Genomic DNA, 16364 nt, shown 5'->3' with positions numbered 1-16364 from the left:
TCAGTAATTAACTACATAGCTTTCAAATTTATAAGATACGTATTTTGTAGATAATAGAGCATTTATAGTTCAAATTGTGATTAACGAAGTAATTAAAATAATAATGCTCGAGCCCTGAGATATAAAAGCCACAACTCATAAAAAATTGATTTGTGAGTAAAAAAAAGTTTTAATTCGAGGGTTTAAACTTGAAAATATAACTTTTGATTTTCTGTTATCTTAACCCTAAATAACAACTGCCTACAACAAACTATTTACAATAAAACGTTTTTTAAATATGTACTTCTACTTTAAGTAGTAGACAATAGAAATATATTTTGTATATGCTTTTTTGTTCATTATTTGAAAAGGATGATTTAAACCATGACTCTTAGAAAGAATCAAAACGAAATGTTTACAAACACTTACGAAATAATATAAAAATAATACTCAATTTTACAGAGACATCTTGGAAAAGAATGGGACTGCTGCTGACGCAGCCATCGCCACCCTTTTTTGTAACGGAGTCGTCACCATGCAAAGCATGGGCCTAGGGGGCGGTTTCCTGATGACCATTTATAAACGGGATGAAAAGAAAGCGTATTTTCTGAATGCCAGGGAAAAAGCCCCGTTGGCCTCTACGAATGAGATTTATAAGAGCAGTGAAATGACTTCAAGATCAGGTAAACATAAACCTCTTTTCCAGAACTTGTTCGGTTGAAAGAGAAGCATATAAATTTTAGATGGCTCTTGGAACCTAATAGTAAATATGTAACATATTTATGAATTTACAAAAAAAAATTAAATTATGTAGTTCCGTATAGGCAAATTTCTTTTGTATGTAGGTATGCAGAAATAGGTACATACGTTGCAATTCATTTACCTATTTAACATATTTGAAATGCTTTATATGTAAATCGCAATTCCTGCATATTTAATGTCAGATTAACCTTTTGCAAAAGTTGTAGAGGTAGTTTAATTTTTTAGGTAAATAGTTTATTTTACTGTAATAAGGTAATTGTAGAACAATGGCTTTTTTATTTGCCATAAAATTTTATTTTTTATAAAAGGTACCTGGTAATATCAAAAATATTCCAAAATGTTGAAATAAAAGCGAACATAAAAATTAGTGATTTGGGACAAGTTGATCTATTACTGATATTCAACTTATTTCTTTAGCTGTCCTATTTGTAGCACCTCAATAATTAGTTTTATTAAACATTTAAACGATATGTTTTATTACAGAACCTTTTCAACGGAATTAAAAAAATAAAATATTTAACAAATCCTAGGGCCGCATATTTAGTCAATTAACTATATTTAGCATTTGCTCAAGTTAAATAACATTATTCGTCTTATCAGGATGCTGATTATAGGCACCTGTATTTTTTTTTCATAAAAACTCATATAAAAATTGACCTGTTTAATAATATGTGCCTCAGCGTGTATTGCGTTTCTGCTTTTTTATAAGTATTTAAACAGCTCCTGATAACTCTATTAATGATTAACACCAAAATTTGTAATTTTTCCATTACTATCTATAAATAATGTATAGGAGAATATTAGATTATTATTAAAAACAATAACATACCATAAAATCTTTATCAGTGTTATCGTTTTATATTTAGGTCATAATAAAACATTGTTTTTTTTATAATAATACGGTTTAACGAAAACAGCACGTACGTGTATATAATAGATTCGCTATCTAGTAAATGATAAATGTGCACTCTTATCCGAATTCAAAATAATCTATAATAAGCTTCTAGAACAAAATTCGATTAATTAAATGTAAAAATCGGTAGCAGAGAATCTGAGAAAAGAAACCTCCAGTAGGAGTGACACCCTTTAATTCAATTTGTTTTTATCAAATCTTCCCTTAGGAACTCTTAGTTTAAGAACCGTTTAATGCTAATATTTGCAGATGATATTGAAATATACTATACCTTATAGGAACTAGAGAGTGAACTCTCAGATCGTCATGGATAACTTTTATGTCAATGTCAAATAATCCATATGGATTTTTAAGTATAAAAGGGCAATCAAATATTATTTGCAAGAGCAAAAGATCGTATGTTCTTCAGTTACTTTTTCATTTATATTTACTAGAGCCAAAGATCAGTTGCAGAATTTAAGAAGCGACTTTTTCATTAAAAATTAAGCACAGGAGTACTGTTCGGGTATTGCAGCATTATATTCGTACGTAATTCGTAACAAATTTTTCCAAAATTGTAATCCTGAATACTCCAAACTATCCTTTTAATGTATGTTTCTTAGATGTGAGAAAAAATTATTCTCAAATGTACTATCAATCAACATATTTGTCATAACTGATCCGACATGAATCAAGGGATTTACCGGCACGAATCAAAGGTTTGGGCTGATATTTTCGGTGATCACATAATTGCACCACTCTATTTACCCGGGATTTTTACTTAGACTTGTTAGAGCCCAGCACTGATCGAAATTATAGAAAATCGATATTTCAATAAGACGGATCTCCTCCCCGTTATTCATGACAGTTTATTCAGCACACTAAATAAAACATTTCCTAGTAGATGGATTGAAAGAAGGGTGAAATGGTCTGCGAGATCACCCGATTTGTCTCCCTGTGATTTTTTTTGGGGGCATCTGAAATTGTTATTATTAAGTTATTATTCACCCATGCAGAGCTCTCGAACCTTAATACGATTTCTTTAATTCGAAGTACCATATATCATTCTAGAAAGTATGGTAAGAATAACCCTATTTCTTCCTAATCTCTGTGCATAACAACCCCTTTAGCTCGGCACGGCTTTATAATTCAATTTTCCTAATTTTTAAAATGCTAAAAAGTTGAATCAATACGCATATTATAACCGCTAGTATCAAGGGCACGTATTTCCCATTTTATAGTGAATATATTTTCATATATCATAAAGTCTATTATTGTAAAATGCTAAAACCGTCAATAAACAAAAATATGTAATGGTAGCATTTTCCGTGTAATACCACAGATTTAACTAGCTAACGCAAGTTATCGTTGTGTTAGCTAGTTAAATCTGTGGTAATACTTATTTTAATTACCAAATATACACGAACTTTTTATTTAACGCGCATTAGGGACTGAATTAGCAAATTTTATCTAAAGCTCGCGTTAATTTGCACTAAGCATGTAGGTTTCCAATAATGATTTGTTTTTATCTTTTTTAAAAATTTAAACGTAAATTAGTCTGGTTTGTAATTTATTATTCTGTAATACGCATTAATCGTTCATGCAAACCAGAACACGCCTTGAGAATTACGAGAATATTCTCGTAGTATATAGTCTCGAACTTAACAAAAAAAACAAAAATTTAATTAATTAATTTATTGTTATTTTTTAAGATAGTTTTTCTGTAAATCTAGAGATATTTTCCAAGGATGCGTCCGATCCAAATAGAAGTGCACACTATAAGGTAACTTCCTTTCTTTCTGTGTACTATGGATTTAAATAGTGTATACAGTCTTTCCTCGAACAAGTTGCTGACAAATGTTATTGAGTCAATGTAATTAAAGGTCAATCGAATAAGAAAACTCAAAAGTATTTGTAAATAATTTAAAAGCAACAATTTTTGGCAACACAATATCAAATTTCACAGAGCACTTAATATACGTGTTGCTCCACTGTTTACCAGAAACTGAAGTAACAACTGGATAAATAGAGAAGTCTAATTTTATTTTGCTGCAACTAAGTAACTATAGATACTAGTTTTAGTATAAAATATCATATGTATTAAAAAAATATATTTATATTTATAAAATATATATATTAAATTAAAAATATATATTTTATTAAATATATATTTTTTTTAATATAAGAACAGGTCAACGAAAAATAGACTATACCATGATATATTAACATCATATTGTGCTAGAATATTATATATACAATTGCAGTTTACCAAGCGGATTGATGGAAAACATCTATGACTTGTCCATTTTAATTCTTTTGAGAATTCCAGCTGTTTCGTCATATTTTTATCCAGGTACTGTCCAATTAAAGTAGTTATCTAGTAAAATTAGATTATAATATATGTAGGATTATCTGAAGGACAACAAGCAGGCATCGAAGGTTCAGGCATAAATATATGCCTGAATATATATTATCACAGATTTAACGAGACAAAGTTGTTTGTCTCGTTAAATCTGTGAAATTATACATTGCATACATTTATAGTACAAGCATTAAAGAGTTTATTTAAATGGTCGAACTTCTAGATTCTCTAAATATAAGTAAAAACTCAATTTACGATCATGCATAAGATTAGTTTTTTAAGTAAAAGGTTTCCCATCCTTTCTCGAAGTACCAGTCAATAAGTCTAATGCAGCTTTTACAATTGTTCATTCTTTCAAGAAAAATATATCTTCTTGGTATGATTATCGATAATAACAGTTGATTTTTATAATATTTTAATACTTTAGAGCCTAAATACTTTAACAAACAAAGATTTTGGCTATTATTTTACTTTGCGACCATTATTTTTTCCTAACCTGCATTTAATTCTTTTTTGGTTTTGACATTTCAGTACAAATAATATTGTGCAAGTATCGATTCACGCCTTAACTTTCTTCGTGTTGTCTTTTATATTCTTTCTCTTTTGGTTATTCTCTTTACATTTTCTTTACGTTTTACGTTTTACGTCTTCCTTCTCTTTATATCATTGATTTCTGCTCTTCTATTTTAAGTCGGGGTGTTGCCGGTTCCTCATTTTTAGTCAGGATATTGAATAATACTTGCAATCACTTACCCTTTTCAATAAATATACTCAAGTTCCCAAATATTTTTGTTATTTTTTGCTAAAAAGATATACTTCTAATTAATATTTACTTGTTTTCTCAATGAAGTCTTATTTATTTATAGGACCACTTGCTATTGGTGTCCCAGGTGAACTACGAGGCTACTGGGAGCTGCATAAGAAATTCGGAACCCTATCATGGAAGGATCTGGTTCAACCTGCCATAGACGTTTGCAACAAAGGCTACATAATGACCAAACATCAATATATGGCATTGTTTAAGAACGACCTTAAGAAATACAAGGATTCAACTTTCAAGTAAAAAGAAACCATTTTAAACAAAAACTTTCTTTTTTTTAAATATTACTTTTATTTAGGGAATGGTTTGAAGAGAAGAATGGCGACTACAAGAAGGTCGGCTCGAGAATCGTACCATCGAAACTTTGCAGAACTTTAAGTATTATCGCTGACAATGGTGGAGATGATTTGTATAATGGCACCCTTTCGAAGATGTTTTTAGAGGACGTGAAGAAGATAAATGGAATTATAACTGCAGAAGATTTACAGCAATACAAGTTAGTTCATATATTCAAGAACCATCTAGCTTGAAACATATCAATATCTAGAAAATAGTACAGTTTAGAAGAAAAAGTAACTTAGTATTAAGGGTCATATTTTCAAAAGGTTACCTTTGATTTTTTTAACCCTAAACATATACTTTTTCCTACGGAATTTTGTCGTACAAAAAAGAAACAACTCAGTCAAGTCAATTTGAATGAACCATCCTCTATATCGTTGTAATTTAATAGTGTACAGACTGTTGAACTTTATTGCTTATATGTTGGGGTTATAATGATACTTTTTTAGTGCTCAATGGATGGATCCTGTCAGCGTAAAGTTCAGAAACGAGGACACTCTATATACGGCACCACCTCCTGGAGCAGGTGCTATCCTTTCTTTCATCTTAGGTATATTAGACGGGTATGAATTTAACAGAACCAGCATCGAAGATATTAATTCGACAGTACTGACATATCACCGAATGATTGAGGCTTTCAAATATGCTTACGCCAAAAGAACTGAACTGGGCGATACGAATTTCGTAGATATCAAAAATGTATGTAAACCATTACTGTTGTATATATAAAAAATGTAAACATTTATTGTTTATAGCTTTTATCAAATCTTACCTCGCCAAAATACGCAGAAAGCATAAGGAAAAGGATTATGGATAACACGACTTTTCAAGATCCCAGCCATTATGGAGCAGTGTACTATCAAAAGGACCAGCATGGTACCGCTCACATATCGATAATTGACCAAAATGGAGACGCTATTTCTGTTACTAGTTCCATCAATATATAGTAAGTATCTAATGTATATGTATGTGACTAGTTTTTTATACTTACTTCAATGATATAAACATACCAAGCTTGGGAAAGCAAAAGGTTCTTTTTACGAGCATACCAAAGAATTTTTTATCTGTAAAGTTTACTTAAATTTTGAATTTTCTTTAAAATTCATTCATAATAGTTTAAGGAATGTTTTGTTATTGTTCCTTGTAGATCACCAAAAACATATCTAGTGTTGTCCAGGAAATTGTGTATTGTGTCCAATTAAAAAATGCACATACACAAATATTGGTTTGATTATTAGGAAACTTTATGTCAGACTTATTACGAATTAAAAAAAAACTATTTCTATATTATACAACGCATGGACTACTTAAAGTAAGTTCTTTAAGTGTGATGTTTTTAGTAAGGAAGTGTTACTAGGCAAAGTAGTCTTTCAAGCATTGTCAGTTATATTCTGACCAAAGGAGGGAAAAAAGTAAACTCAAAGTCCAAGTCTCATAAATCAGCGTCTATTAAAATCGTTATAGAGTCAATAACGATACACGATGGTGTAAACTTATTTTATTTTATATTTTTTTATTTATGTTAGTGTGTGGTTTTTGTATTTCGATAGGTCTGATGATGCCCTACTGCGGCGAAACGCATAACCTTTAATAGACGCTGATTTATGAGACTTGGACTTGATGAGTTTACTTTTTTCCCTCCTTTGGTCATATACTTAATTCTCTTTGAGAGTAATGGATGATTATTTTGAGTTATATTCTGGTAAATTGTTGAGAAATTTTGCTTTACCATAGAACAGAGCCATAAGCAGAGACCATCGTATTAATTTTCTAGGAATTCCCACATATTCTGCGACAATTATATACAAAATCTTGTAAGTTGTAAAAGTATCTTGAAAACTGCATTCACTACTCGGCAACATTGCGTTTTTCTAACTGCGCATCACAAATCAATAATAAGTTTTATCTAAGACCTACTTCCAGGGATCTCTCTCTTACACTCATGTCCATATTTAGTGACAGAATCCTTAAGCATGACATTCTTTCGAGCCCCCTCACTCTACCATTTGGGCAGTCAGTCATACTCGCCTCCCACCTATCTTGAAAACCGCATTAACTACTCGGCAACATTAAATTTGTATATCTGCGCATCGCAGACCAATAGTAAGTTTCATGTAAGACCTACTTCCAGTGATCTGCCTCTTATACTCACATCCATATTTAGTAACGGAATTCTTCACTTTTCGATTTGGGTAACCAGTCTAATTTTACCAATTCCAGATTTCTTACTCTTTTGAAAGGCTCAAGATACTAGTTCCAATTTACCATTTAATCCAGGATGACGAATATAGGACGGTTTTATCGTTGATTGAATAATAGGTTTATTCAATCAATTCAATTCAACCTATTATTCAATTAACGGTTTTATTTTTATCAAGTTAATTAAAATAAACAACTTGTTCGTTGAAAACAAGTCACAAAAATTGAGAGAAAAAATACATTTTATTATTTAAAAGCCTTAATTAGATTTCATTCATGGTACACCTACCCCTGTATTTGCAACAGTTGATAATTGGATTCAAAAGTATCCGTTCATTAACGAGCATCGTTCAGAACGATCCGTAGATGTAAGTGCTCTGGAAATGATTACACAACCCAGGATTTCATGTTAAGTAACATGAAAAAAATGCATAAAATAGTTGAGGCCTTAAATGTTTCAGCACTATAAGTGAAACATACGGATAGGTTTCTGTATCTATAGATGAAACATGGACACAGGACAATACTTCCGGGATGAAACAATATCAAGTGAATCGTTAAAGGAGAACAGGTTTCAAAGAAGACAAAATCATTGAGGAAAAGAAAGTGAAAAGAAACGGGACAGATTATTAGATCCGTTAAATGAGAAAAATAAGATTATTCACGAGTGCATGTCTGCGCAGTTTTAATGGCTAAAATTAAGGAATGAAGTTTGATTTAAATAGATTATCCACCATATTCGCCCTATCTGGTCTCGAGTGAATTCTTATATCCATTATAATTAATTATTCTTATTTAATATTCGTTTTTTAAACACTACTGACTGACTATTTTGGGTTTGAAAGTATTCGTCTATTTTCCTCAAAGGAATCTTGATAATTTACAGCAAAACGAAAAAATGCAAAGTTTCAAAAACTATTTAATTAAATAGACCTCAATGGACAAATTTAATATCATCAGAGACACATATTATCTACTAACTATATGTGTGTGTGTCTATAACTGGCTATATTATGTATTTTTTGTTTTCACCCATTAAGAGATGGTATACTTTCAATCACATGTACATGCCAAATAAAAATAATTGAGTAATAAACATGGGTAGATTTAATGTGAATTTTTTCTCATTTTAGTTTTGGTAATGGAAGAGTGTCAGAACAAACCGGTATTATCTACAACAGCGTAATGGATGACTTTTCGTTTCCATACTTTAAAAATTACTTTGGTCTTCCCGGTTCACCCAATAACGAAATGAAGCCCGGAAAGCGACCGTTGTCTTCCATGTGCCCTACCATCATTGTGGATAAAAATGGAGACGCTAAAATGGTTGTAGGTGCTTCTGGGGGAACTGTGATTACGTCGTCTGTCGCTTGGGTAAATAAATTTATTTGAATTATATTTTTATTTTATTACAGGGAATAGAATGTAATGTTTTTTTTTATATATTTTAAGACCATAATAAGAAGTCTCTGGTTCGGAGAAAATATTAAAGAAGCAGTAGATGCTCCTCGAATACATCACCAATTGTATCCAATGAATGTGTTTTATGAATATGGTGTCTTGCAGGTAAATAATTATGTTAGTTTTTTTAGGAAAATTAGGTTCGAATATATGACAGGACTGTTCAGAGAGGAATTATATGGATTATTTGTAATAGAAGAACTAAGTATATGTAAGGGTTGCATGAAAAAATTGATCAGAATTAAACCATACTACTATCATCTCTGTGATCTATTTTAGGGATTGGGATCTATTAAAGGGAAAACACAATATCCTTAACTTCCTAACAGTTTATTTAGGAAATTATTATTAAATATGTATTTGAACATTTTTCGGTAGTATTTTATATTGGAACTTTATGTTCTTTTTCAGCAAGTTCTTGATGGTCTAAAATCCCTTGGCCATCAATTACATCGAAACTTGGCATCAATAATATGCGGGCTCCGTGTAGTCGACGGAAAAATCACTGCTAATTCGGACCATAGAAAAGGAGGTGATGTGTTTGGCTTAGTTTAATATTTATTGCATATTTTATGTAATTTAATATTTTATTAACAAGATCATCAGTATTTTCACAGCATTTATATTATATTTTATTGACTTAAAACAATAGTGGTTTATCTCATTGCATTTGATTTTTTTTTTGAATATTTTGTACAAAATGTTGTCCGTGCTTATATATTTTATATAAAACATTATTTGTTTGTGATTTGTTTTAATAATAACTTAAACATATTGAATAAACGTTTTATGGTTATTATTTTTGTTTAAGTTTCTTTTACTTACCGTTTTTACCGCATTTAGGTCGTTTTAAGTTTTGGATCGTATTTGTCGGTTAGCGAAACAATAATTTACATATATGTATAAAATTTCATATAAAAAACAATATTATTAAAATCTATAAAACAACACTATAATTTGTGTCAAAGGCGTTAATTTAGGACTTACCCAATTAAATTTACAGAATGCAGTTCTGTAAATTTCTGTTCTGTAAAAAAGCAAGGAAATTAAACTTAAACCAGGAAAGTTAACCTTAAGCCAGTCTAAAACCAAATACTTTTATTTTGCTTCAAGTGTACCTGAATTTCCGTTTTTGCGGACACCTGAAAACGTCATCTCAACAACAGAAAACAATAAATATCTATATATATAGGTATTAGATCAGTATTTGCGTTGGGATAAGCAAATAGAATAAATTATCACCAAAATGAGATTTTTGATTGGACGCTTTAACTTTCTACAATTTTTTTTAACGATTGTACAACTGAATATACTATACTATGCCTTTATTCAATCCTAACTTGACTATGGAATAGCCAGTTGGGGTACTGTAAGGCACTGTAATTTGGATAATGATTCAGAAATGGATCAAAAAAATAATCTACAACAAAACTAGATTGTTTCCAATTGAATTACTTTAAAAAAAGGCTAAAATTTTTAATATAAGCCAGTTCTATGTTTTTAAGGTTTTGATGTGTATTAGTACGAAAAAAGGTTTCCTTATTAAAAAAAAACAAATAGCGGAAAAATCAATTGGCAGTATTTGACACCAAAGCTCTTCAATACCTTACCTCAGAACTTAAAGAGAAATTTTTGAGAAATCATCTAAAATTAATATTAGGTCGCATAGGGAGGTTCAGAGGGACAGAAAGGATATTTATCGCTTTTTCTAGTAAAGCGGTAAGTTTACCGCTTCAGTTGATTTACGAGCAATTTTATATTTTTAATAGCATTGTGTATCTTGTGAGTGATTTTATAATGGTTTGCGAGTATTGTGATAGTCCTGTGTATACAATTGAATAAAATGTTTGATCTGTAATAAAAAATAGAAAGTAAACCCCAAATAGAGACGCGGATAGACCCATATAGCGCTAACAAGCGACAATATTAGTCGCTTCAGTGGTTATTGGTTTATTTCATTTTATTTGTCTATCTAAGTAATCATTTATTTTATATTAATAAAGAATATTTGAAAGAAACTATTACTATTATAATTATTATTGCAAATATACAAGGCTAACAAAGTTTATAAAATAGATGGTGGAACGATGCACTTTACAAATATCGCGCAAGATATTAAATTAGACGGAAAATTGTATAAATGATATTTCAATCTATTTTTCATTAGAACTGCGAGATCATATTTTTTAAAACACTTATATTAGCTCGGGTTGTATCTATGTATGTATTTAACGGAATCTTTGATCTTAATTTGCACTGGTTTCTAAAAGTCTGATCAACTTAAAACTTTGCATACGTATCAAGGACCGATGATAATGCAATAATTTGATAACTGTTTCCCGTTGTTCTTATTAGGACTGTCAGGATTAATAAATAATACTTTAAGGATTAATAAAAAAACGAAAAGAATACATTTTTAAAGTAGAAAATATTTTTTAATTACAAGGAGTTTTTATTACAGTAGTAGGTCAAACAATCAATGATAATTAATTCCCTCAAACAAAAATCATAATAAAATTTAAGTTATTAACAGAATAATTCAAATCAAAGTAAAAAGCGATTTTGTTTGATAATAGCTCGATATATTAACTGTCACATTTAATGTATTTTTCCATTGGCAACTATCTATGAAAGAAGAGTTATGAAAATGAAGTAAAGCGCACCCACGCTTTTTACTTTGATGTGAATTGTTCTGTTAATAACTTAAATTTTATCTAGATTTTTATTTGAGGTAATTATGATTGATTGATTGTCCGACCTTCTAATACTGTAATAAAAGTGTGTCCTTTCAGTTTCTTTAAACTATTATTTATTTAGGTCGAAAATAACAAACCCTATAGTTCAATACATTCTGCCGATCATTGTTTTTCCATAAGAAGACAGTCCAGCAAGGTTTAACGCTTTCAGTGTGAAAAAATTATGATTTTGTTTTTAGGGTGACATATTTACATATACCCTAAAGAGGCCGGTATTCACCGCTTGTCGGTATTCTCCAACAAGTCTTAAGTAAGTATTTTCGTTTAAATTTCCCAGTAAAAATGGTCCGTTTATCTATTATTCATCAAAAATACCAACCCAAACGTTTCGTTTCTGAGCATATTGTCTATAAATGTCATGATAGGTCCTTAGATTTTTGTCGTTAGGTTCGACTCTGATGTTCTGTTGCTTGCACATTGTTGTTGATTGATTAAAATACAATACAGTAAGTTCCACTATCGAAAATAATTTTTCCATATACAAATATAATTTACTACTACTCTAAATTAAATCTTGGATATGTTAAATGGAACTTTTCCATTTTTTTTACAGGATTTGTACTCTTGAATGATACTGTCATCTTTTTAATTGTTTCACAGAGCCATATTACACTATTAACCCATTGGTGCATGAAGTAGGATGGAATAAGAAACACATTTTTTATTAAACATTTGTTTAGTGTACTTCAAATAAGCAGGCAAATGTGGAAAAAAATAGAAGTGTATACATTTGAAAAAAGAACAGTCCCTTATGAGGAACATTATGCTAAAAATAACAAAATAAAAATTCTGATAATGAACAAAAAATTTATTCTTTGATATGCCTATTTAGTGTGATAAGCCTTGAAACATGTTTTGGGGTGTAAGCCCGCATTACATTTTACGCAAACAAAATTTGCCTTTTTTTTGCAAAATGCACACCTTCTATCAGTCTCAGAATATTCCACCAACTGATTGACATTATCAAATCTAACATCCAGCGGTAAGGTTGGTCTTAGTTTCCCTTTTACAGACTTTACGCCATATGAATGCAGCAAAGCTAGGGCTATGTTTCTTCGAAATATAACTAAAGAAGAACTTATTGGATCCTCAGGGTGAATTATTCTTATAAGTAGGCACGCATTTACTATGGACACATCAAAAAGATAGGCAAAAATTGGCCACCACCATTTTCTTTGTCTTATTCGAGTTGGCAACCATGTTGTCTAATTTATCTACCCCACCCATTCCTCTATTATAATTATATATTATGCCTGGCTGTGGAACATTTACCTTAGATTTAGTTGTTCTGCAGTAACGTGGAGCTGTTTTGTTTACAGATACGTCAAAATTTGAAGCAGCTGCTACAACTTTGTTGTCCTTCCTGACTTATGACAGGAGCCTCTTTTTTCAGTTTTCCATTCTTGCTTTGACCTTACCGGGCTATTTTCTACTCGATTTTCACGTAAAGTACCTGTGGCACAGTAACCATCCTGAGACAATCGACTAAGTAATTTTAACGAAGTAAAATAATTATCAAAGTAAAATTGATAGCCTTCATTTGGTGGTATTTTAGCTTGTTGAATTAGGGATAAGACAACGTGGCCTCTTATTCCATATTCTCGGAATCAAAAGCTAAAAGATACCCATTGCTGGTACAAAGAGCCCAGTTTTTGAACCCAAATCTTATGGGCTTCCCCCTAATAAATTGTTTCGCATAACGTTTTCCATAATAAGGAATCATGTTCTCATCAATACTTAGTTTTTCAGCAAGACCTCCGTACTTCCTATAATTTTTATTTAGTCGCCCAATAACCGATCGAAGCTTATAAAGTCTATCATCCTTATCTATTTTGGAATTATCGTTCATGTGCAAATTCCGTAAGTCTCTCAAAACGGTTGAGGCGAATACTTTCTGCTAATATTTTTGGAATATCATTTTTAGCTCCCCAATACATTCGTTTGTTTGGATATTTAGCATACCCAGAAAGAGCTAAAGCACCGAATACAACATACAGTTCGTCATGACATAAATTTAAATTTTTTTGAGATGCATACAGATGTTGTTTCGGTAAAAATATGTTCACACATCGTTGCATCAAAAAAAAGTTGAAAAAATGTTAGTGGGGAAGTAATATTCACTAAATCAGCTGGTGGCTGCTCGGGGACACACGTGAAATTTATAATAAAAGACGGCTCTTCGTTATTCCAATTCCGTAATGTTTGAGTTGATTTTCCAAGCTTTTTTTTTTTGTTGGGGTTTCTGCTTGTGTTTTAGTTTTTTTTACAAAATGAAAAAGGGGAAGGTCATCTTCGGAATCATATTCTGCTGGCCTTCTAGTGTAAATAACTGCCTCGCATTCTGTTCTCAATATTGCCGCTCCCAAAGGGTTTGGGTTAGCCTCATGTTCATCATCCGATTTATCGCTGTCTTCATCCGTTAAAGCACCGTCATCGGGAGGAATTAAGTAAATGGAGGCTTTTTCGGGCTCATCATCTTCTAATTCTAGCAGTAATTCATGAAGACTCAATCTGAAAACAAACCGAACTTCAGTGGCTAAAATGCGTGACGTCCCTCAAAAGGGACGGAAAAATTTATTAAGTCTTATTAGGCAAAAATTTGTTAAAATTTTATTATAAGATAAAGACATAAACAAAATTAAATGCCTTGTTTTTGATTTTAACCAAATCTTGTGGCGTTAAGTTTCAAAATATTACTCAAAAATAAAACAATACTTACCCGCCACGTGCTGTTGGGTATAAACTAGGGTCCATGCTGTTTTCCTAATACAATATGGCACTGGAGTACGACTAGCTCGTTAAAAGTTCGTCAACAGACCATAGAGAAATGAATATTAAGAGTCCAAAAGCAGCAGCGACAGCAGCAGCAGCAGTGACGAGGACGCGCCTACCCCTAGTACCAGCCAAAAAAAGTCTTCTGCTCCAACATGTGTAAAGCAGCCATTTGAAGGCAAAGAAATGCCTACTATGTTTGATAACCATGAACCTGAGCCAGTTTTGAGTCCATGGGGTTATTTTAGTAGATATTTCAATGATGAGTTTTTTGAAATGGGGGCAGCATTAACTTCTCAGTATTACTTGCAACAACATGGTAGGGAAATCACTCCAAAATTGACTGTTGAAGACATTAGGCAATTTTTTGATATGCATGCGATTATGGGATGTTTTAAGTTTCCTAGAGTCCACCTTTACTGGAGTATCAAATATCGATTACCTCTCATAGCTAATGTTATGGCGCGTGACAGGTTTTATAAACTTCGAACGAATTTTCACGTAGTCGATAATCTATCAGTATCGGATGATATCAAACAGAAGAATCATCTCTGGAAAGTTCAACCAATGATAGACCGAGTTCGACAAAGATGTCTTGAAATTCACAGGCCAGAGAGTGGTTGTTTTTTAATTGATGAGAAAATGATACCCTTTTTAAGACGATGTCCTATACGTCAATTTGTCAAAAATAAATCAAGGCCGGTTGGACTTAAGAATTTTGTCATTACAACGTCTTGTGGTACAATATTGGACTTCGAAAAATACCAGGGTTCCTTGACGCCATTGCCAACTTGGTTTAGGGCCATCAGTTATTCTTCGTTTAATACAAACCTTTCCACCTGGAAGCTTTATTTTTTTTGACCGATATTTTTCCACAATACCATTATTTGAAAAATTAAAAATGGAAGGAACGGGATCATAATGACAAACAGAGTAAAAGGATGTGTATTTCAAAAAGATGCTACTATGAAAAGAGGCGACGCAGAAGTGCACGTAAATAATGATACGAAAGTATGTTTGACAAAATGGAAAGATAACAAATCAGTCGTCATGGCATCTACGGCTTTTGGAATAGAACCAGTAAAAACTGTTCAGAGATGGGATAAAAACACAAAAAAGCATATAGAAGTATCCTGTCCAAATGTAATTAAAGTTTATAATGAAAAGATGGACGGAGTTGATATTTGTGATCAAATGACTGAGGCTTATCGAACATACTTTAAAACCTGAAAATGGACATTTAAAACCATTCTACACTTATTTGACATAGCTATTGTGAATAGCTAGATGGAATATCGAAATGACTGTAAAAAAAATGGATATAGCTCAAAGCAAGTCTTAGATTTTTTGCAGTTTCGACTAGCATTAGGAGAATTTATGGTTTGTGGAACAAAAAAAAGAAATCTAAACTATGAATACGCTCAAACGGATGAAAATGAAGAACCTTCTGCCAAGAAGGTAAGATATACACCTCTACCTTGTAAAGATAAAAGATTCGATGGGTTTGGCCAGTACATGAGGATCAAAAAAATCCCAACACTTGTCGCCTGGAATCCTGTCAAAGTAGATCAAGAATCAAATGTATTAAGTGTAATGTTTACAAAAAAAACAAAAACAACTTTAAAACATTTCATGTTAAGTAGTGTATTTTCGTAGAAATAAACATTTTCAATATATTTTTCGTTATTTTCACATTTGTGCCAGTATCATTTCGACTCCTATCCAACACAATTGTGAGAGTCCCTAAAATCTTATCAAATGTGATTTTTATTTCTGAAAAAAATTAGGATTTCTAATGAGGTCATAATAAGCATTGGCGTAAAGTTTTGTCTCAAAGTTCTAAAAAAAAGTAGACTCGGGAGCGTAAGAGATATACACTAATGGGTTAACACCTTTTTGACGCTTATTTTGGGTATATAATATATAAACTTAACCTGCAAATTATTTGTGTGATCAAACTCAAACAATTTTTTGTATTTTGTTATGTGTTATTCAAAGAAGTACAAACAAGTTTCCGAAAAT

At 31.4% G+C, this 16364-nt stretch overlaps 3 protein-coding genes across 7 annotated transcripts in view; 2 read left to right on the top strand and 1 right to left on the bottom strand.

Moving 5' to 3' along the window:
- The window catches only part of LOC126737324 (scoloptoxin SSD14-like), a 38002-nt gene extending 28389 nt beyond the window's left edge, over positions 1 to 9613 (top strand). For all 5 annotated transcript variants that reach the window (XM_050442186.1, XM_050442185.1, XM_050442187.1 and 2 more), the window contains 8 exons: positions 442 to 662; positions 4862 to 5054; positions 5114 to 5311; positions 5604 to 5853; positions 5910 to 6100; positions 8487 to 8727; positions 8806 to 8919; positions 9226 to 9613. In XM_050442186.1, coding sequence (XP_050298143.1) covers positions 442 to 662; positions 4862 to 5054; positions 5114 to 5311; positions 5604 to 5853; positions 5910 to 6100; positions 8487 to 8727; positions 8806 to 8919; positions 9226 to 9369 — 1552 coding nt within the window. In that variant the 3' untranslated portion in view covers positions 9370 to 9613. The remainder of the gene's footprint in view (positions 1 to 441; positions 663 to 4861; positions 5055 to 5113; positions 5312 to 5603; positions 5854 to 5909; positions 6101 to 8486; positions 8728 to 8805; positions 8920 to 9225) is intronic.
- A 3545-nt stretch (positions 9614 to 13158) lies between these two features.
- LOC126737990 (piggyBac transposable element-derived protein 2-like) lies at positions 13159 to 14324 on the bottom strand. The gene is made up of 3 exons (XM_050443144.1): positions 14290 to 14324; positions 13838 to 14081; positions 13159 to 13464 (listed from the first exon to the last, which is right to left on the bottom strand). Exons 1-3 carry the CDS (start codon positions 14322 to 14324, stop codon positions 13159 to 13161), a joined length of 585 nt encoding a protein of 194 aa, XP_050299101.1.
- A 19-nt stretch (positions 14325 to 14343) lies between these two features.
- Positions 14344 to 15203, top strand: LOC126737989 (piggyBac transposable element-derived protein 3-like). Its single transcript, XM_050443143.1, has 2 exons — positions 14344 to 14354; positions 14423 to 15203. Exons 1-2 carry the CDS (start codon positions 14344 to 14346, stop codon positions 15201 to 15203), a joined length of 792 nt encoding a protein of 263 aa, XP_050299100.1.
- The last annotated feature ends 1161 nt before the right edge of the window (positions 15204 to 16364 follow it).

The sequence above is a fragment of the Anthonomus grandis genome, chromosome 6 (genome assembly GCF_022605725.1).
Source record: "Anthonomus grandis grandis chromosome 6, icAntGran1.3, whole genome shotgun sequence".
Lineage (NCBI taxonomy): Eukaryota > Metazoa > Arthropoda > Insecta > Coleoptera > Curculionidae > Anthonomus > Anthonomus grandis.
The sequence above is the reverse complement of the archived record's forward strand: the minus strand, read 5'-3'. Positions and strand labels throughout refer to the sequence as shown.

Coding starts and splice junctions, on each gene's coding strand:
- LOC126737990 (XM_050443144.1), bottom strand. CDS start 14,324: ATGGACCCTAGTTTATACCCAACAGCACGTGGCGG. Junction 14,082..14,289: donor TACCCAACAGCACGTGGCGG/GTAAGTATTGTT, acceptor GTTTGTTTTCAG/ATTGAGTCTTCATGAATTAC. Junction 13,465..13,837: donor ACCTTCCCCTTTTTCATTTT/GTAAAAAAAACT, acceptor AAATATTAGCAG/AAAGTATTCGCCTCAACCGT.